Source organism: Rhinopithecus roxellana, chromosome 1, assembly GCF_007565055.1.
Source record: "Rhinopithecus roxellana isolate Shanxi Qingling chromosome 1, ASM756505v1, whole genome shotgun sequence".
Lineage (NCBI taxonomy): Eukaryota > Metazoa > Chordata > Mammalia > Primates > Cercopithecidae > Rhinopithecus > Rhinopithecus roxellana.
Genome location: NC_044549.1, coordinates 199,081,628 through 199,108,937, shown reverse-complemented (window position 1 = coordinate 199,108,937; position 27,310 = coordinate 199,081,628). Strand labels below are relative to the sequence as shown.

Below are 27,310 nucleotides of genomic sequence, written 5' to 3'. Positions count from 1 at the left end.
AACTGAGCCAAGTACTTCAAAAGTACTTGAAATTATCTCATTTAATCTCATAATCCTCAGGGCTACTGGGGATTGTCTCATTTAATCCCCAGTAGCCCTGAGGATTATGAGACCAATACTACTCATATCCCCATTTTTCAGTTGAGTAACTAGGATTCAGAGAGGTTAAGAAACTTTTCCAAGGCCTTGTAGTTCAAGGGTAAGAAATCCACATCTGGTGGGCTCTGGTGCTTGTAGTCTGTACCACTGAGCTGCCTCGCTCTGCCACACTGGCTCAGTGGCTCTCAGCCTTGGATGCTCATTAAGATTATCCAGGGAGCCTTGCCCAACACCAAGGCCTAGGTTCTGCCCTCCAGTAATTCTGCAGCCAAGGCAGGAAACCTTATCCTCATCAATAAGGCCACAACTGCTGTGCTGTATGTAGGCCACCAACATCTCTGGTAGGGAAGCCCTTTTCCTCCTGGAGCCAGCATTTCTACCCTAAAATGGTCTGGGCCTTCCTACATACCTCCCTCCAAGTTCCATCTTGAATTTCAAAACTGCCTCAGTGAGGACCTGGGAGGATGGCTCACAAGTACCTGGCTAGATGGCTGTAAAGTTTCCATTTATTGAAGACCTAGAAGGTATCACTGTGCAGGATGACATGTGTTAATTCTAGTCTTCTGAAAAGCCCTTCGATGGGGTTATTTTTGTTTCTGATGAGGGATTTCAAGCTCAGAGAAGGTAAATGACTTTCCCAAGGCTAGACAGTTAGGAGGCAGAGCCAGGACTTGAATCCATCACTGATCTGACTCCCAGCTCAGGACTTCCAATTACATTATGTGGTTTCCTAATTGCCAACCTAATACCTCAGCTCTATACTGGCAGAATACAAAATTATTTTAAAATATCCTCATCATGATCTATAAGGCAGAGAAAAATGGCTTCTCCGCAGAAGAAGGAAAATACTGGAACTTGGTATCTGCTATTTGTTTAATTAGCTGATATGGACAGCATCATTAAAAACCACATTTGAGACATGCCAGTGAATAGATAGAAAACCATAATCCCGCTTCCAAAATGAGGAGAAAGGAACCATGGTGCTTCAGCATATTAAAGAATGGAGCCCCCAAGCACACTTGCTCTCTTAGCTACTACTCTGCTACTCGTGATAAAATCTCCACTGTTGTTACAGTCACTATATTGGAAAACTGCAAGGTGAAGAAGAGAACATTTTTCTCTCCTCTCCATGTGGCTCTTTGGAATATCAAAATGGAGGAAAGTGTTTTTTTACAAAGCTGTAAGGAAAATTTAGAGTTTTTCCATCAGTTGGATCAGATGTTTCTGGCATAGATCTGAACTGACACTGCTGCTTCCAATAGCTCAGAGAATGGAGGATGCCCATTGCAGAGGCAGGGTCACAGATTCCAGACCCTTCTCTTAAAGGGCCTCAAAGACCCACAGTGTTCTTTCCAGCCTCGTGGAAGTCAGGGAAAAAGGGAGCAGAGTTAGCACCAGGAGGGAGGAGGGTGTCTGAAGCCCTAGCAGGTATGGGGCCATAGGCACAGTCACTGCTGCAGGGATGTGGCTTCTTACCTCGGGCAGGAGCAGTTCACCCACTCTGAAGCCATGGCCAGTGGAGAGCCTCCCTTGCCAGTGAAAGACGCGATGTTGGGCAAGGTCACGGGCAAGTCCTCCAGGGGCACAGGTGTGGGGCCACAGGCTGGGCAGTGGACAATGGGGATTGGTGTGCCCCAGTACCGTTGCCGCGAAATCAGCCAGTCTTTCAGTTTATCACTTGTCACGTCTCCACCCACTCTCTTCCCCCGGGCTTTCTGAGTCAGGGCTAGAAAAGCATCCTGCCGGGTCATACCTGTGAACTAACAGGGAGAGAAAAGAGAGCTCACTCCTCTCTGCATAGCACGAGTCACCACCCCGATGCTGCCACCAGTCCTGCCATGTTTATGTGTGGCTCTCCCAAGGGACCAGTTCTGTGCAGAGCTGTATTCATGACTTTCACGAGCCCCAGGTGCTTCTGCCTTTGTAGGCTCCTTGCTCCTTCAGATAATATTAAGAACTATATTTTACAACTGCATCAATATAAAGAGAAATGTAACTTTTGACCCTAAAAGTTCATTTTTTTCTTCTGATTTTAAAAGAAATTAAAACTTTTGCAGAGGCCTCTAAAAGTATTGTGGGCCCGAGGCACTGTGTCTACTGTGTCTAATGTGTCTCGGTTGGCCCTGGTTCTGTGGCTTTCCTTATCACCAGAGCCCTGTGACACTTACAGAGATCATCAAATATCAGCTTTTAGCTGCCAGTAAAGAACTGCATGATAAGGATTTTTAATGACTACTCCCCTGTTGGGGGGAAAATATTCAGAAAATAAAAATTCAATATTATCCTAAAGCAGAAGGAATTCAGGCAAGCAGAGGAACATTCTGAGGCTTCAGCTTGAAGAACCAGACCACTCTTTTTATATTTAAATGCTCCCATTTTATAGACAGCAGGACAGACCACTAATAGTACAAAAGAGAAATTATCTTTTCACTTGGTGCTTTTCAGAGAGCCAAACTAATTATATGAATTGAGCCAGTGTGGCTTGGTAACAACCTGGATTGTGGGCACCCTCAAATTTGTTCAGTGAAGACCCACTGGGCATCTGTATGTGCTGGGCTTGTGCTAGCCACTGGGGGCACAAAGATAAATATGATCTTCCCATGTCCTCAAGGAGCTTACAGTCAAGAGGCATAAAGAATAAGAAAATACAGCTATGTTGATCAAAAGTAGCCCTTTTCATGAACGGTCTGAAGTGTCTTTCTGCACTCCCACTATCACAGTCACGATGCAAATCATAAAAAGCTCTCCTGAAAGTCAGTCTTCTCCTAACATCACTGTCTTTCCATTCCAGAAGCTCATAGACGAAAGCGGCCTTTCCCTAGCCATTCTCCTTCTACTTATTGAAATAATTCTTTTACTCTAGATATTCAGCCTAGAGTCAGGAGAGGCTTCAATAGACCATCTGAAGCTGTGTGAAAGAAGCCAGGAAGCATAACTGATGCTCAGAGAACTGTACTAAAGACTGGATGTTTCACTGGGAACTTCAGAAGCCTAATTTTGGCCACGAGTGTCCCCTTTCTTGAGAGGGTTAACTGGGGCTCCTTACAGACACTGTGACTTCGCTCTGCTCCACCCACCAGGGAACCTGCTCAAACAACGTCTAAAAAAAGGCTTAAGGGTCCATATCTTAGAGCATGACTTATGTCTGGGGATGCAATTTATGAAGTAAAGTCACAAACATGGGGTTAGAAACCATGCACTCCCTACAAAGGAGAAAACCTGCCCATATTCCCTTATTTTATAGATACAAATCTAGCCAGATAGTCGCAAACCGGAAAAACTTGGAACTTCAGGTCTCACTGAATCAAGATCAGCCAAGGTGGGACCTGTAGGCACCTCCCAGGTGATTCAGAGCCATGGCCAGGGGTGGCATCGCTATGTTAAGGCAATAGTTCCCAGGCTCTGCCGCACATCAGAATCAACTAGGGAGCTCTGAACACTGTTGATGTCTGATCCATGCCCTCCTCACCACCAGTAACCATCAGAGTATCTGGAGTGAGACCCAGGCATCAGTATTATTTTAAAACTTTCAGGTATTTCCAGTGTGCAGTTAAGTTTAAGAGTGCTCTAAGCCAGTATTCTCAAACTTTTAATGTGCATACAAATCATATAAGGATCTTATTAGACTAGCATGGGATCTAAGATCCCACATTTCTAACAAGTGATGCCAGTGCTGCTGGTCCAGGGACCAGACATTGAGTGGCAAGGTTCTAAGCCCTTGATTCTCAAAATGTGTTCCCTGGACCAGCAGCATTAGCAGCAGTATCTGGAAACTTGTTAGAAGTACAAATTTTGGGGTCTCACCTGGGACTACTAAATCAGAATCCCTGGGGTGGGGGTGGGGGCCAGGCTGTGGTTTAACAAGGCCACCAGGGGATTCTGACGTGTGCTCAAACTTGAGTGTCACTGCTCCCACTACCTCCTCCCATCCCTCACCCTACCTCTTCCATCCTACTTTCCAGGTTAGTTCAACATAGAGGCTGGGCTCAAATCCTGCCAGATATACCATCTTTAAGTGCTGCTGTTTCATGCTAGCAAGAGATAACCCTGACCAAATAAACATGACTCTGAACTTCCCTGTTCATTTCTATAAGTGAATTACACTTTAGGCAGAAATAATGTCAGTAATCTGGAGAGAACAGATACCTCCTCTAGGAAGAAGAAACAATTTTAATCACCTCTCCCAAGGAACCAGAGATTCCTTAGAAAAGATAATTTTTCTCAAGCAGAGATCCCCAACATAAAATTAGTTACTTTGATCCATTCTGTTCGAGGACTGAAATTGATTTACAATGGACAAACTTTCAGATCTTGAAGAATATTATTTTGTTTTCATAGAGATATGAGGCTACAAGGCTGTTAGGTATGGGGACGAGTGAAGGAACAGGTTGTAATTTGCACCTGAAGGAAAATGTCTATCAAAATCGCATCAAGGTGATTATTCTGGAAGTAAGTTCTTAGGCACCAACCTCAGCAGAGCTGCTCAGTCTCTCTGTGCCATCTGGCAAAGTTTCAATGACTTCAGAGTAGGCCAGGCCCAGGGTTTGGGCTAAGATGGTGTCCTCTGAGCTAGTACTGGGAATTCCTATTCAGAGGAGAAGAAAACAAAACATTTCCTTCACAAGTGCCCAAATCACAAAACAACTGACAGTACTGACACCCAGCTTTAGCTTCTTAAAGGAGACTATCTCTTTTAGTTACAGAAGTTTTAAAACCACATCACATTAGTTGGGAAAATGGAACATGGTCTTGGAGAAACCCACTGCCAAAATACAACTAGTTTACCATATTGGTATTACCTCCTTTAAGTCTTTTTCCTCTGCTTAGTTTTTGTTTTTGTTTTGAGACAGAGTCTTGCTCTGTTGCCCAGGTTAGAGTGCAGTGGAACGATCTTGGTTCACTGCAACTTCCGCCTCCCGGGTTCAAGAGATTCTCATGTCTCAGCCTCCAGAGTAGCTGGAATTACAGGCGTGTGCTACCATGCCTGATTAATTTTTGTATTTTTAGTAGAAAAGGGGTTTCGCCACGTTGACCAGGCTGGTCTCGAACTCCTGACCTCAAGTGATCGCCCACCTTGCCCCTCCCAAAGTGCTGGGATTACAGGTGTGAGCCACTGTGTCCAGCCTATTTTTTTTAAATAGTTACAATCCTAATATACACATTTTTGAGTGCTTTTTTTTTGCCACTGAAAATCATAAGCATTTGTGGAAGCCTCTTCCTTGAATTCCGTCAGTGGCAGAGGGCAGTGGGTTTCTCTCGAGAAGCAGGGCCGACTCCTCCAGCATTTCCCAGCAATCCTAGGAAAATCCACTCAGTCAGGAAGTCAAAAGCTAGTAACTATGTTTTGTTCCCAAAGGCAATAGTACATTCTAAGTAGGCATTTATTCTTCAACCCACATATGTCCTTGAGAAGTTGGGCATTAATAAATTGTTCACCCAGAGGGGCCAAGGCCTGCTGTTTTAGTTTTGGATATTCATAAAAATGGGTTTTTTTTTTTTCTTCCCAGCTTTTGGTTCTGTAAGGGCAGGATTTCTCAACCTTGGTACTACTGACATTGTGGACTTCGTTGTGGGGGTTGTCTTGTGCATTACAGGATGTTGAACTGTACCACTAGCACTCCGTGAGTTGTGACAAACAAAAATGTCTCCAGAATTGCTAAATGTCTCCTGGTGGCAAAATCTCCCCTGGTTGAGAACCTCTGTTATAGGGTCAACCGTCAAAGCAGGCGACATACTCATGGATACAACACATTGTGTGAAAACTAAGAGATACAAAGCTAAGGGTATTGCACAAGGTGCTTAAATCAGATTGGAACAATGCCCTAAAACAGTGGTTGAAAGTTTGGGAGACATGTTCTAAAGCTCCCAAATATGATGAAAAGCTCTGTGACATGATGAAAAGTTCTGTAGTGTTCTAGCTGAGATTATAGACAAAATGCATCTAATGCAGTGAATAAATGTTGAGTGGACTTGAAGGATGAGGACAAATGGCAAGCAATAAATAATACCAAAAGCTGTTCATATTCAAGAAGGGAAAATAGTCATTTACTATATTCTAAAATAGAATTTGGAAGAACTAGGAGTAATGTTTAAAAGGAGACACTGTAACCACAAAATGTATTTGGCCGTATAAAGAATGCCTCAGGCCATGGCGGTAGTCATGTTGCGCTCAGTTGAACGTGAACTATTTCTAACAGTGCAGGTGGGAGGCAAAAACACCACTTTATCTCCTGTTTATTTCTGCTCTTGTTCTTCTTGGAGGGCAAAAAGTAAACATTTGGAAAAAGTTAATTATGAAACTATGGGACATCAAGACAACAGGAGAGACAGTTTTCCATATGCACCTAAAAAATCCGATTTTTTTCCTTCAAAACTCTCAATATTGTGTCAGTAATTTGATTCAAAATATCAAACAAACAAACAAACAAACAAACAAACAAAAAACTCCCCCAAAAGCCACATCAATAAAAACTGCCTTTATGTTTATCCCAGCTGGTTATATTAATACATTTTACTAATTATAAAATGCATAAAAGTAACAGAAGGAATTATTTCTTTAAACAACACACTTTCTAGGTTTAAATGGTTAGAAGAGAGTAACACGAATTTTCTGCTTTGACATTTCTTCAAACAATTTCATCAAAAACTGATCTGAGTGTTATGAGGGGAAAAAATGTGAATTTAAGAAGAAATGCTATTTCTGTGTGCTAGGAAATAGTGTGGAAATAACTTTCTCTGCAAGGTTTCAGGACTCTGGGGACTGGCTGGAACCTACAGTAGTAATGCTGGTAATGAAAAATGCACAGGTCTGTCCTAAAGGAGGCAGATTTTGGACAAAGCTGTCTTTAGGTTCCCTTCTCTTTGTTCATTCTCAGACTTCCTGTTACATGACGATAGTTTAGAACGCTCACGAATGAGCAAGGCTGCCAAGGACATCCAATTTACAGTTCTAAATATGCCTTCAATTTTACTGCTGTTTCACAATCCTTTTCTTGAATAGCTCGAGTTCGCCTCCTCCACAAAGCCTTCACCAAAACCCAGCCCACATCGATCATTTGTGCTTCATTTGAACCCCCGTCCCAGCAGTTGCTGTTGGTTCTATGAGTTTTCTTTTCTTTCTTTTTTTTTAAAGCTGGTAGTATACCTGGGATGGTTCTATGAGTCTTGAAACTGAATTTTCATCTGAGCTGCATTGTTCCTCATATCATATGTACAAGTCTTAACAACAAACTCTACTGGCAAGATTTGTAGGTCAGATATTTCTAATTATTCTCAGTAGGAACTAGTAAAGTGCAATATACCTAGTTTATTTTCAAAATGTAGTTCTGAAACAAGGGATGACTAAATGAAGGGCTATTCATTTTTATGAGGAAACAAATCAGACCATGGAATCAATAGTCAGCTCTTCCAGATGACAGCAACAGGGGAGTATTTTGATCCTAAATCTGCAAAATATACTGTTGTGGTTACATTTTAATAGCTGTTTACCTATTTTTGAATCCAGAGAGCCTTCCAAGTCAGCTCTGGCCAAAATAACGACAGGGACCTCCTGCTGGGTGAGCATGTTCACAGCCATCACGGGCGTGAGGCAATCTGAAAATGAGAGCAAATAACTGTGGATGCCATTCAACTGAGACACCAACACCATCTGAATCTCGGAGGAAACAAGTGAGAAAAATAAGCACTAGAACTTCTGTGCTTTGTGCTAATTGTTAAAGAAGTTGTCCTTTGTAGATAATTCACACCAGTGAATAATCGAAAGATTAAATACGCACATGAGAAAATGTTCTTCCATGCTCATGAAATTTGAAAAAGCATTTTTGCTTTCCAGATGGTAGAGTAATGACATTCCCATCACCGTCTTTTCCTTTTGAAAAATACCTCAAATATACAGAAGATGAGAAACACAAAGTCTATCTATAGTGAAACCAAGGACATCAGAAATTCCAAACCATCATAACACTTGAAGAGGGAAGTGGAGAGGGAGTAGAAAATGAACAGAAAGGAGAGCAGAGATTTCCAGATATCCTAAGACAAAAGAGTTCCTACCCACTTACCTTTTTCTTAGGAGATACTGGAGAATGTGTTCCAGCAAAATGAAGGGGCAAATCAAGGAAGGGACAGACATAGGATCCAGGAAACAAGGGATCTAGCAAAGAAAAAAGTATGAGGACACTCAAAGAACAAAGACGGAGGGAAGTTCTAAGAGACCAGGTTGCAGCAGAGGTCTGGAGAATGACCAGGTCATATCTGAGCAGTACACAGTGAGTACCCTGGGAAGCATCTCTGGGAAAATAAGGAAATTGATAGATTACCTGGCAGGTTGGAATGTACAGAAAACTGCACTAGAGGAGTTTCAAAGAAATATGGGGCATGTACAGGAATACTTAGCTAGAAATTCAAAGAATACAAAGTAAATGAAAAAAAAAATGAAGACATTATGAACTTTAGGAAAAATAAAAAGTTATATAAAAAGGAAAATGTATTTGGCTCAGTTGTGAACAATATTTATGTGGCCCTAATAAAACACTTAATTTGGATTTACTCTAACATTGTATTATTGTATTATGTTACAACACAATAATTGTATTACAGGTATTGTTCTAACATTGTATTATGTTATTTAAAATAACATCTTATTTTACATTTATATATATATAAGAATTTTTTTTTTTAGAGATGGGGTCTTGCTATGTTGCCCAGGCTGGTCTAAAATTCCTGGTCTCAAGTAATTCTCCCACCTCAGACTCCCAAAGCGCTGGGATTACAGGCAGGAGCCACTACACCCAGCTAACACTCTATCATCTTAAATGAAGTGTATTACAACTACTATAACAAGGAGATAAGCCATACGTGCATATATGTGAATTTATGGAGAGTTGGAAGCATAATGACCTAAGTAAAGTCCCAACGGAAGAAGAGATGACAGACGGTAGACAATTAGTGAGTTCACTTGACTTAATTTACAATATAAGCAATTAACAGTTATAACTTATGAATTCTTACTATTTATAATACTTGCCATGTTTTAAGACTTCATGTAATTGTCTACTTTGCAAACCCCGAAATTAAAATAAGCCTAAGATTTAGATCTATATTTAATTATTTTTAAGATATTTATTTATTTAGAAATAGAGTCTCACCCTGATCCTCCCACCTCACCTTCCTGAATAGCTAGAACCACAGGTGTACACCACCAAACCTAGCTATTTTTTTTTTTTTGTAGAGCCAGGATCTCCCTATGTTGCCCAGGCTGGTCTCAAACAACTGGGCTCACACAATCCTACCATTTTGGCCTCCCAAATTGCTGGAATCACAGGTGAGAACCACTGTGCCTAGCCAGGGTCTGTATTTCAATGAGTAATGATTGACTATAGGCATCTAAATCAGCCCTTATCTTTCATCACCTTGGGTGTCAGGAAGCACAGAATGAGATATGGTAGGGTAACAGTGAAATGCAACCACCACGGGTCTCCAGCCAGCACCCATGGTACAGATGTATTAGCTGGGAGACACCTGTTGCTGGAGCTGAGTGCAGACTCACTTCTCAAAGTAGAGACCTGTATTTCTGATTCTACACTATCTTTTCTTATCTTTTGTTTTTTGGAGACGGGGTCCCACTCTGTCACCCAGGCTAGAGTACAGTGTTGTGATCTCAGCTCACTGCAACCTCTGCCTCCCAGGTTCAAGCAATTCTGGTGCCTCGGCCACCCAAGTAGCTGGGATTACAGGCGCATGCTACCACACCCGACAAATTTTTGTATTTTTAGTAGAGATGGGGTTTCACCATGTTGGCCAGGCTGGTCTCGAACTCCTGACCTCAGATGATCTGCCTGTCTCTGCCTCCCAAAGTGCTGGGATTACAGACATGAGCCATCGCACCCGGCCTCCACACTATCTTTTCTCAAAGAAGAAAGTTGTATTTTCAAATTTTGCAATTGTATGATGTTATCAGGAGACTGGGAGGTGAGGGGTGGTAGAATAAAAGTCAATAGGTAACATCTAGAACTGGTGAATCAAAAGACAGCAGTATGAGCATATATGGCATATGGACAGGCATACAGACAGGGACGTCAATGCCAGAATAACAGTGGGTGGCACAGACTACCAGTTGACCCCTGTACCTGCCTCCTCTTCTGACTCAGCAATACAATGTTGAGTTGGACACACGGCTGTTGTGTTTAGCTAATGGAAGCACTGTTCAGCCTCCCTTGCAGCTAGGTGTGGCCATGTAGGATATGCAGAAGCAACTGTTAGATCACGGCCTCAAAGGGAAGGAGCACGCCCTTCTCCCCACCCTTCCCCACTTCTTACTTCACTGGAATGCAGATCAAGTGTAGAGCAACTTTGAAACACAGAGAAGAACAAAACTCTAGAAGGGCAGAGCAGGAAGACAAGACAGAGGATCATTGCCCTAACCACCTCACAAAGTAGACTTATCACACATGCTCAAGAGTTTCATGTGGGTAGAATAAACTGCTGTTTATCTAAGCCTCTGTCATAGCCACCAAACTTATATTCTAAGTAACACATACCTAAAATAAAAGTGTTTGGGTAAGGAGGCTGCTTTTACTGTTCTTGTTATTGTTAGTACTCTTTAACTTTTCATATAACATATGTATATTACTTGGACTTTAAAAAACAAATTGGTTTTTAAAAAGAGTGATCTTGAAGTATTATCATTTTATATCTGATAAGTTACCAAAACGTTTTAGCAAGGTGACACTAATGTTTGTGACGTCACTGTGAAATGCATACATCACGGGATATGGCACTATAAATTGATATAGCCCTTTCAGAAACCGTGTAGAAATAGAAATAGAAAATAGAAAAATAGAAAAATGTTTGTAACCTTTGACCAAAAAAACCTCACACTTGGAAATATCTCCTAAGGAAAATTCTATGAAGCAAAGAGCCATGTGGACATAAATGGTCACAGCAGTTATCTCCATAATAGCCCCAAACACGAAAAAAGCCCAGTGTTCAACATGATGGGAAAGACTTAGGATATTAAGGTACATTGAGTTGATAAGACATTATGTATGGATTAAAAAATAATAATTTAATTATTCTTCACAATTAAAAAACAATTGTGAAGCCTGCATAAAAACACAGAAATGTTTCCTGATAGCATATTAAGTGAAGACCAGAAAATAAAGAGGCAGAAGCAGCCTGATTTTTAAGATTATGTGGGAACGTGAGTTAAAAAGTAACATGACCATGTGCAAAAGAAAGAAGTTGGACCCTTACTTCATGACATATATAAAAATTAACTCCAAATGGATTAAAGATCCAATTGTAAGATCTAAAACTATAAAGCTCTTAGAAAATAAAATAAATCTTTGTGGACTTTTATTAGGCGATGGCGTTTTAGTTATCACCAAAAGCAAAAGCAACAAAAGAAAAAATAGATAAACTGAATTTCATCAAAATGAAAAACTTGTGCTTCAAAGGGCTTCATGAAGACAAACTCTCCGAAGTGGAAAACAACTGAGTAAATTACATATCTGATAAGAGACTAGTATCTAGAATATATAAAAATGGTTAAAATAATAATAAGACAAACTAAAATTAAAAATTAAAATGAAAATGAATTTTTTAAAAGGGGCAAGAGAACTGAATAGACATTTCCCCAAAGAAGACATATAAATGGTCAATAAACACATGAAAAGATGCTTGACAATGCTAGCCATCAGAGAAATGCAAATTAAAACTACACTGAGATACCACATCATATACACAAGGATGACCATAATCAAAATGATCACCAACAATAAGAAGAGCTGGTAATGATGTGGAGAAACTGGAATTCTCATACACTGCTGGTGGGAATGTAAAATGGTGAAGCCACTTTGGAAAATGGTCTGGCAGTTCCTTAAACTTCATGGCCCAGCAATTCTACCCCTAGGTATACTGCCAAAGAAATAAAAACATATATCCACACACAAATCTTTATTAATGTTCATAGAATTCATAATATTAATAGTAAAAAAGTAGAAATAACCCAAATGCCTGTCAATTAATAAAATGGATAAATAAAATGTGGCCTAGCCATACAATGAAGTATTACTTGGAAATAAAAAGGAAAGAAAACATTATGCTAAGTCAAAGGAGCCAGACAATAAGATGACAAATATTATATTTGATTCCATTTACATGAAATGTCCAGAATAGGCAGATCTATGGAGACAGATGGTAGATTAGTGATTGCCTAGGGCTAGAGATGAGGCAAGAATTGGGGAGGGATGACTGCCAGAGGGTCTGAGATTTCTAGGATGATGAAAATGTTCTAAAATTGACTGTGGGGATGGTTGTATAAATTTGTGACTATATTAAAAACCATGGAATTCTATATATTAAGTAGGTTATTATATGGTATGCTCAGTTGTTACACAACAAAGTAACATGAAAAAATGTAGTGTACTGCTTGAAAGAGTTGAACTGCTTTTTATTACACAGAAAAGTTATATTATAACAGTTTTTCAGGTAGGACCAAAAATTGGTCTTTGAACTTAAATATTAGCAGATTTGCAATGAATGCATGGTAGCAGCTCACATGCTATACCTGGTCAAAATCTATTTCCTAGAAACAACATAATTAAAATCAAAGTTCCTGAATAGGTCTCTAGTGTTCTCCATATTTCTCGTGTTTCCTTTGTAATTACTAATGTGTTCAGCAATCACTCCTGTGCTACTGATGTGATGCAGGAATCCCAAAATCTGAAGAAACTGAAGCATTTCCCATAGTAGTTAGATAACAGCAAAACACTTCAGTAATTACAAAGAAAACATTAGACAAAAAGGTATCTGTCCTTCACCCTCAAGGCACCCACTGCAAAGAAGGCCGTCTCTCTCACCCTCTGGAAAAACAGACAAATGACTTTTATTTGGTATTCACCAAGGCAGCAGTCCATATAACTAGTTCCTAGGCATACTTCATGGAAACAGGGCTTGGTGGGCAAGTGGGTGTGACAAGTGTTGCCTATGACTTCCTCTCTCAGACAGTTGCAGTGCACATTAGCACAGCAAAGATTCTGAGAAGTCCAAAGCAAAGATACCCATTTATTTTTGTTTATTCCAGATTTTTTGAGCACACAAGCTTTTCCCTTCACATAACATCAAAGAATTCTACTTGAAACAGTTTGATGGAAAACCAAACCATTACCCCAGAATTACAGATCTGCTCTCACCCTTTGTCCTCACCTCATACCGATGCTATGCAGACAAGAGCAAAACAACAGTGAGCAATTAATTATTACTTAATGTCCTGGGGCTTCCAGGGAGGCTCTTGCTCTCTAATGTGCCTGTAATGTGTCAATAACAACAGAGTTCCAAGTTGTCCTTTAGAGAGACCTCATCTGCCCTTTCAGCAAAAAATATATTGTGTAGATAGTCGGTGACACAGAGCTAAAATGTGTGGTTCAAAAGCCCCAGGGTTTGAATATTTTAATATTAGGAATGTAAGAAAAGATTTCAGGAAAAGACAGAACAGCTTCTAGAACTCTGATGATATTTCCCCATTGATGCCTTTTATGGTTTCTAGTTCCTATCAAATCAGAGCTTACATAACATGACTTAAGTCAGATTTGGTCAGCTGAGAAAAGGAGGCGACGTCAATGATTATGGAAATAAACTAAATTTCAAGAGCTCTAGGGGAGCACCTTGCTTTTTTTCCTCTCTTAAAGGAATCTGTGCCAAATTAAGGATGCTAAGTAAAAACAGTTCATTTAGCCAATAACATCGGCAACCCAGTTGGCCAGGCTAGAAATCAAGGAATCATCTGGGGATCCTCCACCCTCGCAGCTTTCCACAGACCTCTCAGATCGGTTCCCTCCCTCCATCCTGACCCCTGATGTTCTGGGGGCCTCGCCATCTCTTTCCACAATTAATGGGGTCAGCCGGCCTGCCACTCTAGCATTGCCCTGGCCACATGGGTCACTCGCCTCCACAGGGCCCCTCACGGCTCCTTCTCTACCCACAAGGTCCTCCAAGACCACCTTAGCTGGCAGCCCCACTATGTGCTCTGCCAAGAAGGCTAAACTTACAAAGCTTATGTGACCTTCCTTAAGTCACATGGATGGATCTAGGACCAGAATCTTGGTCATCTTGGGCCAAATCAGGAGCTGATATGTAGAAATAAACATAGCAACAACAGGAGCTCATGACTGAGAACTGAAACTCCTGCAAATGATAAATTTAGTCACAACTGTGCACTTCCATGACACTCAGTGGTCACTGCTTTAACACAAATCATCCTTAAAACCTGACATTCAATGAAAAAACTGAGGTGGTCAGCAATGGTAAATGACAGCAGTGACACAACATCCTGGTTTAAAATGTAATCCCAAAAGCCAGAAGAGGCATAAATCATACATTCCTAGGGTAATCTGAATTCACCTTTTGGTGAATTACACTCAATGCACTGTACTGGCCTTCTGTGACTATGATGTCAAAATCCAGGGACTTGATGTGCAAATTAATCCAGAGATTTTGAATACATTGACATCTGCAAAAAGAATATTTCTACTCTGAAAATTAGAATTGGAAAATTTTATTGCCAAGTGTAATGTTCCATTTGGAACAATTTCAGAGATTATTAAAAAGAGGGGAGAAAATAATGAGCCCTTCAAATGGAACATTACACTTGGCACTAAATTTGCCAAAATGAAATGACGAGGCCAGGTCGGATGTGTCGACATCCATGTGGTCATGAAAACAGTGCTGTCTGCATGTACTAAAAAAATGTCTCAATTTCCTACATATGAAAATGTTTTGAAGGTATACAGTGCCTTTCATCTCAGGAACTCCAACCTCTATAATTTGCTAGCTCCTTAACAAATTATAGCTCCTCTATTAATATTCCCTTATTTTCATTTGTGTCCCCAAATTAGCCATAAGAGAAAATGTAAGGGCTAGAGATGTTTCCATGTTTTAGTTCTTCAATTTTAGATATTATTCAGCCACCATACCCCTCAAGGAATATCAAATTGCTCATGAGAGTAAAAACTATGAGATTTCCCTTTAAACTAAACAGTTGAAAAGTATCCAGTTTTTCTTTTGAGCAAGTAGAGAAAATAAACCTGAGAGAGATAGCTATATTGGGCTTTATAAGCACACATAGAAATTTTAACTCAAAAGACTCTTTTCTCTATTTCAATGCATATCACAAAGAGGTGAAACTGAGGGGTGACATCTGCCTTGTGTGGGGTGAGTGGCATAAGCATCTGGCTGTCCTCTGTTCTGCCTCCCAGGGGCACCCAGTTAAGACTGGAATGTCTCATCTATGTCCCACCAAGAGTGCACGCAGCAGGCTCTTTAGAAAGTGCTCACTGATTTGAATCCGGCTTTAATGGTCTAAGTAAACAATTAAAGTCATAAGCAGAGAGAAATTGGGATGACATTGTCTATCTCTCCAACCTAGTATTAGGCAGTGTTTCATTCTGGTCATTTCAAAGATGGCAACTTAATATCATCATCCAAAACATTTTTTTAGTCAAATGCTATTTCAGACCCCAATAATTCAGATTGTATACTTTAGGTTGAAGTTTATAGTCATGAAAGAGAATAGGGATGAGATATTTGTGGAAATATTTAAATTACTGCAGAGACTTATTTCTAACTTAGAATGGACTTCTTTTCACCTACCCAGGCTTCATATCCCTTTCTCTGGTAAGAGCCCTCAAGTTTGTTTTGGAGAACTCCCCCTCCCTCCCTGGGGACAATCTTTGTGGTCTACCAAGGAAGGTGCCTGGCCTCCCTTTGCCAAGAAAGAGGCTGGGGGCCCCCGTTACACCAGTCAAACACCTTTCCCTGCGAGAGGAGTCTTGAACCAAGTGCTTCAGGCACTGAAGGTGGGGTTAGAGCAGAATTACTGACAGTGGCATTCAGGGGACTGTCTGTGAGTTCCTGCTCCCCAAACTCTCAGGGCTGCACTCTCCAAGTCTTCTTTCGGACTGGCTCTTCAGCTGTTCCTCTAGCAACGGTCTTTCCCACAGCCTTCCAATGTGTTCCCCTTTTCCTCTGGGTAGTCAGAGATGGATTCTGTTGCTTGCAACCACAGAATCTTCAAATCTTCAGGGACCAAGTACAACTTGATATGCCGATTCTAAGTCAGCTTGATCCATTCAGAAAGCAGGTACGTTAAAAATCTGTATGGAGCAAGACGCTGCTCAGATGACCACATGAATTCTTTAAAACAATAAAATTAAGTTTGAAAAGTTTGCTCTCATTCTTACTGGCTTCCCTCTGGTCTCTGACAGTGTAGCTTTATTTGATGGTGAAATTATAAATTAGGAGAAGATTCTATTCCTAATAGAATAGATTCCTATATCTTTTCCTAATTTATAACTAGGAGAAAAGAACTTTAGATTATATTGAAAGGGAGAGAGCTGCGCTTTCAATCAGAAGCTCAAGACACAGACAAACTAGTAACTCATGGAGAAACCAGGGGTAATAAAAAGATTTTCAGAGCTCTTTTTTATCCTCATGTTTCAAAATAAAAACAAAAAGTAAGGCTAAGGCAAAGAACGACCCACGCAAGATGATATACAGGAAAGGACCTTGAACTCTGGGAGGCGCCATCCAAATGTAAGGCAGCAATACTACCACTTGAGCCGTAACTTGCCAACTCACCTTTGCCAGGGACAAGAGCCATCCTCAAGGCTTCCTTCAGAGAGCTGTGCCCATGTAGGAGTCTGTGGCTGGGCGAGATGGCCACATGGGAGGTGCCATAAATGGCTTCAGGGGTGGCCGTATAGGCAGTCAGCCTTTCTCCCGTGGCTTGACCATGAACCTGGTGGTAGGAAAGAAGAGTGACGTTATTTCTCAGTCCTCCCTTTGGGCTGTGTTGCTCCCTAACTGTATCCCCTTCCCCTTCCCTCCTCATTCCCCAACAGCGACCACAGCTCTGACCACTGGGCTAGGGGTGTGGGGATTGAGATGGTGCCTGGCAGAAGCTGAGAAGAGGATCACAGTTCCTTTTTCAGAAACACCTCCTACCACTTGCCCCACACCGGGCATGCAGGCATTCCCAAGTTGAAGGTGGTCCAAGAATGCTCAGAAAGACACTTTCCTGGCTTTTCTGGCTCCTTTGTTCACAAATCAAAAATAACTATTAGTGTTACATTGTTTGTGTTCTGAGAAAGAAGCTGTATTTTCTTCAAGGATATAAGGGTAGAGTAGAAAAAAAAAATAAAGGCATCTACTTTTCTAACAAGAAAAACAGGTGCCAAGGTTATTACTGTTTTGAAGAGAGAAAAGATGGCCTGAGCTGAGTTCATGACTATGAGTCCCAAGAGCTAGTTAAAACGCCTTCTAAGAAAGACGCACACATTAGCCATCTACTGAGTGCCAATTAATATGACAGACATGGAGGACACAGAATGGACAGGTGCTACTTCCTTCATTTATTCAAACACATTGACAGAGTGCCAATGATGAGCTAAATACAGTCTACCACATGGCCTAAGTGCCAATTAGGTGTCACCTATGGAGTCAGAATTGGGGCACAGAGGCATAGATGTGGCCTACCCTGTAGGACTGAGATGCTTCCTTCCTGAGACACTATGTTGCCCCATCTCATTTTCAGGTGGGTCCAGGAATGGAGATAAAAACATGTTCATAGTAAAATGTTGGGCAAAGAAGAAAGTGTAGAAGATATTCCACACGTAGTAGCCGGCAGGCCCAGAGACCCACACCAAACGCTAGTTAAGAAGCAAAGGCCTTTGACATGAGGACCAGACTCAGGCTAATGCAAAGGCCCTGAAAGAGATGGCCTTGCACATTTAAACAAAAGTCACAGCAGGACTGAATTTCAGAACTCTCGTCACCTTCTTGGGAAAGCAGTAAGAGGAAAAGCTCAGTCCAGGATTTGTTACTGAAATGTTTCCAAAGTACACACTCCCTTATGGGAGGCTTTCCATGTTTGCAGTTGGAGTACGTTGGATCACTTTTGTGAGGAGGTTGCACGGGGAATTATGAGCTCAGTGGCAAGCGGCAGGTGCTTGCAGACACCAGGTACGGCTGTCAGTATGCAAGAGTCTAGAAAGGAAGGCCAACTTTGTCTCAGCTGCTGCTTCCTCCTCCTAAAGGTTTTTGACTGGAACAAAGGTGAGGGCAGGTTTGGCGCTAAATGAACAGAGCAGAAAATCTTTATGACAGAAGGAGAAATCCGAACGATAAAAAAAAGAACACCCAGGTAAAAAAGAGCAATAGAACAACTCTCTTGTCATTAGAGACAAAGAGAGAAGTTTTAGGGGCCCCTTCCAGAACAGGTGGGCCCTATATTGTGACCTTTCAGCAGTGTTTCCACAGCAGTTTCAAACACAATCCCTAAGCTCTATGTCCATCTAGTTTTGAAATGGTGCTACAGTTAGCTTCTGCTTCCTTGGCTTTTAATCTGCTTTGTGACATGATCCCCTTGGAGACTACAATGAGAGTAATGGACCCATTGCTCAGGAAAATGCCCACACAAACACTTTGTACATAAAATTTCAGGGAGTTCATGGACCCCTAAAGACCCTCTGTGTCTGTGCTGTCCAATATGGTAGCCAGTAGCAATATGTGGCTATGAATCACAGCACCTGAAATATGGCTAGTACGTACTATAAATGTAGAATATGGATTTCAAAGACTGTACTAAAATGTAAACTCTTTAATAAATCATTTTTTATTGAGCCCATCGTGAAACGGAATCATTTTCATTATAATGGGTTAAATAAAATGTTATTAAAATTCATTTCACCTGTTCTTTGCACTTTTAAAAAAATGTGGCTACTAGAAAATTTAAAATTGTGCATGTTTGGACTGTGCTGCTGGGGAGTCCCAAGTTGCTGGTTTACTCAATGAGTCCCAAATGTAGAGGAGATTTGTAAGCATGAATTGCTGGAGCTGCTATCACTTGATCACCTTTAATGTGAAGTCCAGGTGGCAGCCCACACAGTCCCCGATCCAGTGGGCTTGCATGCCTTTTATTCCATACCATTCTGGAAGGTCTGCCAACGCGTCCTGCATGGCCTGTGCAAAAGAAAGGAGAACAAAGAAGTAGAGGCACAAGGCTTATTTAAAAAGAAGCAAATGATTTGCAGCTTGTTAAGGCAGGAAAAGCAGGGACATTAAAGGAGATTCAGGATTTAGCTCTCTCCTTGTTCACTAAGTCAGGGGAAGCCAGGAAAGGTTAGAAACAGATGCATTCATTATGATTCAGTTCAGTGAGATGGGTTTGACCGATTTTGCTGTCCCAAGTGAGTCAAGGTTTCATAGAAAGAAGAAAATTCACAAAGGTCATAATTCACATCTTTGGCAAATGTGTTTAGTACATTCTTTCCCACAGTCTAGGAACTAAAAAAATTAAGTTCAAGTTTATGCATTTTGAAATTCTAAGTCATTCATAAATGTTCCACAACTAAACAATATCATACATAGGACATTATAAAGTTTATCTTTGCATTTAAAAAATACTAATTTTATAAATATATAAGGGAAACATGAGATTAATTTGTATAAACATTTGCCATTAGAAACGTACATTGATTTTCTTCTTGTCTACTTTTAATCCTAAATTCCTTTAAAATGGAGGTCTTTATATAAATTATTCTCTATGGCCTCAAGCACATACCAGCCCTTATTTGATAATGAGATGTGTTCCTTTAACAGATGGATTTAAAAGTCAATCATTATTTGTAATGTGAAGATCCCAATTTTAAATTCCTTTACATGACGGTTAATAGAGGCAATATAATGATGCTTTGTTTGGTGTTTTATAATTCATAAAGTGCTTTTCATATATCTCTTCCCACACTCTGGTATGGTAGCTCATTTTCAGATGAATAAACTTATGTTATAACAGGTTATGTGGCCCATGGAAGATCACAGGAATTAATGAGCCAGGACTAGAACCTAGATTTACTAACAGTGTTCTTTCTGCTACAGCACAAAGATTCTTATGTCAATGTATGATAAAAAAAATAAAACAAAACAACAGGCCAGGTGCAGTGGCTCATGCCTGTAATATCAGCACTTTGGGAGGCTGAGGCGGGCAGATCACCTGAGGTCAGGTGTTCGAGGCCAACCTGGCCAACATGGTGAAACCCTGTCTCTACTAAAAATACAAAAATTAGCCAGGTGTGGTGGTGCTTGCCTGTAGTCCCAGGTACTTGGGAGGCTGAGGCAAGAGAATTGCTTGAACCCAGGAGGCAGAGGTTGCAGTGAGCCAAGATTACACCACTGTACTCCAGCCTGGGTGACAGAGCGAGACTTTGTCTTTAAACACACACACACACACACACACACACACACACACACACACACACACACACACCCAAAGCATTTTCCATATTTGTCATCTATCTACGCAAACTATCGCTTTAAAATAATTCAATAGGCTATATACTTGTTTTATATGATCACCCATATTTCATTTTCCAATAAAAATGTAAAGCAACAACAACGACAAAAACATAACTGCTAAGTTTGGTATTGTGTAGGCTGCAATTCTTAACCCCGCAGTGCTCCTGATCTGAATTCAGAGAGTATGGCATAGGGAAATGTTGGCCTGTGATCTCTATGGCTCAACTGCAAACTCTGATTTTTCTTTATATTCCACACAGGGCCTGGCCCAAAGCCTAGAACTGTGCCTTATCTTGGGCAAATGCTCATTAAAGTACCATTTAATTCCCTGTACTCAAGGGAGAGAATTAGAGAGCAGTACCACAGAAGCAGATCCCCAGGCATCTGAGAAGGGAAGTAGTAACCTTTGCAGAATAATTCCTAAATACTAGGCACCTTTATGTATGTTGCCTCATTTAATCTTCACATCAACAGCACAAGTCAAGTCCATGTCCCAGATGAGGAAACAAGTCTCAGAACTTTTCCCTAAGTCACTCCGTAAGTATGGGATGGAGCTGTGGAAGCAACACTTGAAGCAAGATGTAGCTGACTCCCAAGTCCATATTCAGTCTGATACTCTGCTATGCAATTACTACTTTATAACAACAGTCCTTAAATTCAGCTTTCCCATATCTGTATTTCAGACAGTTTCAGCTTATCATACTCTAACTAAAAGGCATGTAATTAGAGATCCATCTGCTTCTATTATCTTACTTATATTTTTATTTTCTTCCTAGAAGGAAGACTCTGGTCATAGAGCCATAGGGCTGATGTCATCAAAATCCCCTCTCTTTATAGATGAGGACACACAGGCCCAGAGAGCAATCTGCCCCATATCACTTAGCTAATTGGAGCCAGGCCTGAGACCACTGTACTCAGGTCTCTTGGTTTATTACTCAGCTTGAAAGGGGACAAACTTGCCACCACATCCCACTCCCTTCCCCACTGACACTAAGGAGTATAACCAGTCATAGGCTCAGTACGGTTTCAGAACACTATGGGGTGACCCAGAGGCACAGGATCAACTGGCTAAAATGCCATACCAGATTCAGAGGCTGGAGATGCTGGTACCAATGGCAGCAATCGCTTAACCAGACCCTTTTTGGGAAAAGATTGTGGCTGTGCCCTTGTTCTCCCCTCATTTCTGTCCGAGCTTGGATCTCCGGCTTTCTCATTCAATTATGAGTAACCTGATTCTCTTCTAATCAATTCCTCTTTGGCTTAAGGTAACCAGAGTAACTTTATGTTGTTTGCAACCAAGTTTCCTAACTAACATCAATGGATTATAAAAATTTCAATATCCTGACACATATATATCTATATTAGCGAATATAGTAATGCCTCGATGTCTCTATAGCAAAAGTAGATCTTGAATATGTTAATTATATACTAATACAACATGTTAATAAACAATTAATCTTCTGACAAAATTAAGTACTCTAGAATGCTTTTCAATTTTTTTTTTTTTTTTTTTTTTTTTGGCGGAGTCTTGCTCTGTCGCCCAGGCTGGAGTGCGGTGGCCAGATCTCAGCTCACTGCAAGCTCCGCCTCCCGGGTTCCCGCCATTCTCCTGCCTCAGCCTCCCAAGTAGCTGGGACTATAGGCGCCCGCCACCTCGCCCGGCTAGTTTTTTGTATTTTTAGTAGAGACGGGGTTTCACTGTGTTCGCCAGGATGGTCTCGATCTCCTGACCTTGTGATCCGCCCGTCTCGGCCTCCCAAAGTGCTGGGATTACAGGCTTGAGCCACCGCGCCCGGCCGCTTTTCAATTTTTAGAGCAATTTAGGGGGTCTTAAATGTCAACAAGCATGCAAGTATATTATAAACTTTGAAAATGACCAATAGCTTTTCCTCTCCAAAGACAGATGAGGCTCCATTTAACCTCCAAGCAAACCCATATGTGGTCTAATGGGATCTGATATCTTTCCATCATATCAAATCCACATTATATGGTCTGAAAATCGGCTCTATCTCCCTGACTGGGTCCAATTCTGATAGCACTTTACATCCATTCCTTTACCAATATTACTGAGCCACTAGTGTATTAGCCCTCTCATTGTGCTTTTTCTTCTAGATTTAATCGTCAAGGCTGGGAAACTTTTTATGGAGGGAGCTAGCTTAAAATATTCAGATCTTGATGAGGATGACAGATTCAAATAGGACGAAATGTGAATGCTTTCATATGCTAATTCTGGAACAATGCCTGCTTAAAACCTAACCAAATCTATGAATATTTTTAAAAACCAAAAGAAATTTTTAAAATTAACTAAATGAAATCAACATCTCGAACAACTCTGCAAGCTCTTTGTATAATAAACACGTGATTCAGGACTGTTTTCTGATGAACAGGGCTTCAGAAAATACCTTGTCCAATACTGCTGATAACCTCTCCTTCGACTCTGGGCTGGCCCAGACCAGGGCTCCCCCAGAATAAGAATGATGTGAGTAGTTACAGTGCTATAGCTGTTTAAAGAGCTATTTTTGTTTGTTTGGGGTTTTTGTTGAGTTTATATCCTCCCCCTCCCCCCCCCTTTTTTTTAGTGTTGTAATCACAGTGATAGTAGATGGTAGTCACCTCATTTCATGTCTTTACATCTGGCAGACAGGACTGGTATGTGTACCTCTTCCCTATACTGGCCAATCTTAATTTATAGAAATCCCACTGGCTCACAGAATCCAAAAACCTGGGAAAATGGCAGGTTTTTAGATTCTCTTTAAAAGTGCTATGAAACCCTTTTCAAATCAAATCTGAGGGAACCCAATATGTAAGAGCTGAAAGAAATGCCCTTTCTCTCCTCTAATTCCTCAATTCCTCGCTATCGACTCCCAAGGCTTTGAAACACTTTGGAAATCATTAACTTATTTAACACCTCTCATTTAATAAATTTTAAAAATGGGGTTGAGAGGTCATGTGATTTCCCTAAACTCAATCAGTCAGCAGCAGATCCAAGATAATGAATTATCCAGATCTTCTGATTATAAAGTTTCCCTGTGGTTGCTATTTGGCCTATATAGAAGTAATGTGGTTTGCAAAGGGGCCTTAAATCCGTTTGTGCCAGGATATGTCTGAAAAGACTGCCACTGTCACTCTAGGGTACACCATCTGAACGAAGATGTTTGAAGAAATTGAAACAGAACTAGGCATTCATGAGTCAAGATGAGCCAGTGTTTAAGAACATGCACCAATAAAAGATGGGCTGAAGTAACATCCAATCAAAAAGGTTTTAGTAATACAAAATATAATCAGGAATAAGAGAGAGAAAGATTAAAACTAAAAAGCTGGGGATAAAAAGAAGATTAAATATAACATGGCTAATATGACTTTCTCTTCAAAGAAGCAGAAATAATGCTAGGAATAAATCCATACTTTCCAAGAGGGAAAGTTGAACTGAAGCATTAAGAACAAGGTACGACGCGACCACAAATGAGAATTCTAGAAAAAGTGGGTTGAAAACATGACACACTTTAGAAGACCCAGGTTAAAAAAAAGTGCAAGCAAACTGAGAAGTACAGACCCTTTAAAACAAGTGGATGTATTAGCTACTAAGGGGAGGGTGGATAATCAAAAACCTTAAGAGCTGGACACAGATTTGAGAGAATGGAAGACACAAGATTGAACGACAACATCTAATTAAAATGTACACTTTTTAAAAGCTTGACACTTAGCATACTTATAAATCAGTGTGATTTGATTTGCAATTATTTTTGAATTATGACTTATATATATTTTTCTAAAACTTATTCTTGTTGCCAAAATTTCTTTATTCTTTTTTTGGGGTGGGGAAGGGGGGAATCATTTCAATGCAATCACTTTAAAGGCACAATATATATTTAAGTTCTAAAAAAGGAAAATCAATTCTGAAGGCAGCAAAATGTTTAAAAATAGAGATATTTCCTCTAGAATATTCTGGAGGAATGACCTTTCTCTCACACTCTAGTCCCCTGACTAGACTCTGGCATGACAATTTATACATTAAAAAAACCTGGCCGGGCGCGGGGGCTCACTCCTATAATCCCAGCACTTTGGGAGGCCAAGGCAGGCAGATCACGAGGTCAGGAGTTCGAGACCAGCCTGACTAACATGGTGAAACACCGTCTCTAATAAAAATACAAAAATTAGCTGGGCATGGTGGCGGGCGCCTGTAATCCCAGCTGCTCAGGAGGCTGAGGCAGAAGCACCGCTTGAACCCAGATGGCAGAGGTTGCAATGAGCCTATATAGCACCACTGTACTCCAGACTGGGCGACAGTAAGACTCTGTCTCAAAAAAGCAAAAAACAAAACCATAAAAACCCATTTGGCATGATGACTACCTTGTTTGACTTTTGAGAAGACATGACAAATACATAAATATAATAAAGCCTCTCTATGATAGCTCTGCGTCAACCTCTCGTTGGAATGTGATATGTATTCCAAGCAAAATCCATTTGTTGTAGCATCACAATGCAAAACATTTATTTGTAAATACCATTGTAGTATCCGAAAGTCTCAATTCCAATGAAAGTGCTGTTAACCCAGCAGGGAAATAATCCATTCCGAGCAAGGCATCCTGCTAATGACATATGACTTGCCAACAAGGTGTGGTTTCGTGGGATTTCAGGGGAAGAGGAAAAGAGAAACCACACAGCCACACATAGAAGTGCACAGCCCAGAGCTACGGGAAAGTGAGGCACAAACTAAGTGCTATAGAATAGCTTCCAATAAAATGACTCGTGTACATGTAAACGGTGTCACGGGTGCTAGAAAAGAAGGATGTGCTTTCTAGGTATGCCCATCAGGGAATGCCCTGGGGACTGCATTACACAGCCCCATGTACATGCTCTGTGGAAAAGGATGCAGTAAAGGGAACCAGGAAGTATGGCGGCAGCCAATTTGACTAATCTCTTCTTATCCATATATCCACTCAGGTTACACTTATCCATCTTTTCTTCCCCGCTCTAACCCACCATTTAAGCAGCAGAACAATTCTAACTCCACTAACTTTGGAGAGAAGGTAACTACAGGTTCTGAAATGTCACCACCACAGTCCTAAGAATGCAGATGACGAAGGCCAAACTCTCCTAACGACAGAGCCACCTGTCTGATGAGATTGCTTCTGATTCACAGAGCCACCTATGTCACCTCCCTGCCCCTGGGTCTACAAGATAAGGGAGAGGCTCCCACAGGAGAGGGAGGGAGTAGTCAAATAGCTACAACTTGAAAATTGTCCTCAGTCTAATCTGTGGCATTAGACTATCCTTGCCTGAAAAGGTGGTCTCATTCCAGGAAAGGGGAGTCTTGACGGCAAGTCTGAAAGCTTTTACTGGTCTAATCATGAAAAACAAAATGGTAACAGCCATCCCAGGGGACATTCTACTCACTTGCCTTCAAGTTGGAAGCCTCCCTATAGACTGAATATTTGCAAGAACATAAGACCATCCCTTTCTAAGACACTCAGGTCTAAAGAAGATGTGTAAATAAATTATGATATAGTCCTGATATTATGCTGTTTTCTTTTATAGTTATCAAAATGATAATCTTTTTTTTTTTTTTTCCTGAGACAGGGTCTCACTCTGTCGCCCAGGCTGAAGTTGGTGATCTCGGCTCACCTCAGCCTCCTGAGTAGCTGGGACTATAGGCGCATACTATAGGTGAACACCAGCACCCGCAGTTAATTTTTGTATTTTTTTGTAGAGATGAGGTTTCGCCAGTTGCCCAGGCTGGTCTTGAACTCCTGGCCTCAAGCGATCTACCTGCCTTGGCCTCCCAAAGGACTGTTGGGATTACAGCATGAGCCACCTTGCCTAGCAATAACGTTTTTATGGAAATTTTGTAAGAGAAGAAGAAAATTAACAATTACCCACAATTGGTCAAAATACCCAGGGAGATAACTATTAATATTTTGTTCTATATCCTTCCATCCTACTTATATCGTACCTTCTATTCATTCTAAGATATACATTTTCCCAAAAACTCTGACATTGGGACATGTCTTACAATCAGTGGTATCTTACAATATATTGATAGCATTTTTCTTTCTTAATGGAGCATTCAATGTAAAACTAATCATGTCAGGATTGATAAAATCTAGTACGTTTGTATATATGCTTTTGCATAGTTAAAAGCATCTTGTTAATATACTCTTTTAAAACTACAGAATGCATTTTACCTGAGTTTTCAACTTATTACAGCTCTACTAAGTCTCTATTTTGAGCAAATCTGACACTTAGAGCTAGCCATCCGGGAACAGTAAGCAAATATACAGAGAAGTGGAAAGGTGCTGTGGAAAAGCGTCTCTCTGCATAAGAGAATGGTTATTTTGAAAAACACAGTATTGACATGCATGTATGTGTTCATGACTATTTGCTTCCTTCATAGCAGCAGCCACCGGATGGGTCTTTACTGGTCTCTGTGCAGCTGGGCTCAGAAGAACTCAGGGTAAGGACAGAGCATTGGAGTAAATAATGACAAAAGCAAGACAGAAAGGACAATAGGTCAATTCCATCAAGAACAAACCAGAAAACCTCTAATCACCACATTTTCCATTACCTGGCCATTTGTGCCCTCTCTGTACTCACTTATTGCATTTCCTATTGCAAATGCCCTGCCTTCCTGCAACACATGCTAACTGGCTATTGTCTGCATATGATTCTCAGAAATACTCAGTTGCTTGGGAATTGTCCCCAAGAGCAGGGGTAAAGAGTGCAGGTGAAACCCTGTCTCTACTAAAAACGCAAAAATTAGCTGGGCATGGTGGCAGCTGCTTGTAATCCCAGCTACTCAGGAGGCTGAAGGAGGAGAATCACTTGAATCTGGGAGGTGGAGGTTGCAGTAAGCCGAGACTGTACC

The 27,310-nt window shown here is 40.8% G+C and overlaps 1 protein-coding gene across 2 annotated transcripts in view; it reads right to left on the bottom strand.

The window, feature by feature from the left end:
• LARS2 (leucyl-tRNA synthetase 2, mitochondrial) overlaps nucleotides 1-27,310 on the bottom strand; it is a 161,765-nt gene that overhangs the window by 55,542 nt on the left and 78,913 nt on the right. For both annotated transcript variants that reach the window (XM_030936067.1, XM_010374389.2), the window contains 5 exons: nucleotides 19,006-19,113; nucleotides 16,732-16,891; nucleotides 7,588-7,692; nucleotides 4,569-4,684; nucleotides 1,576-1,859 (listed from right to left, as the gene is read on the bottom strand). In XM_030936067.1, coding sequence (XP_030791927.1) covers nucleotides 1,576-1,859; nucleotides 4,569-4,684; nucleotides 7,588-7,692; nucleotides 16,732-16,891; nucleotides 19,006-19,113 — 773 coding nt within the window. The remainder of the gene's footprint in view (nucleotides 1-1,575; nucleotides 1,860-4,568; nucleotides 4,685-7,587; nucleotides 7,693-16,731; nucleotides 16,892-19,005; nucleotides 19,114-27,310) is intronic.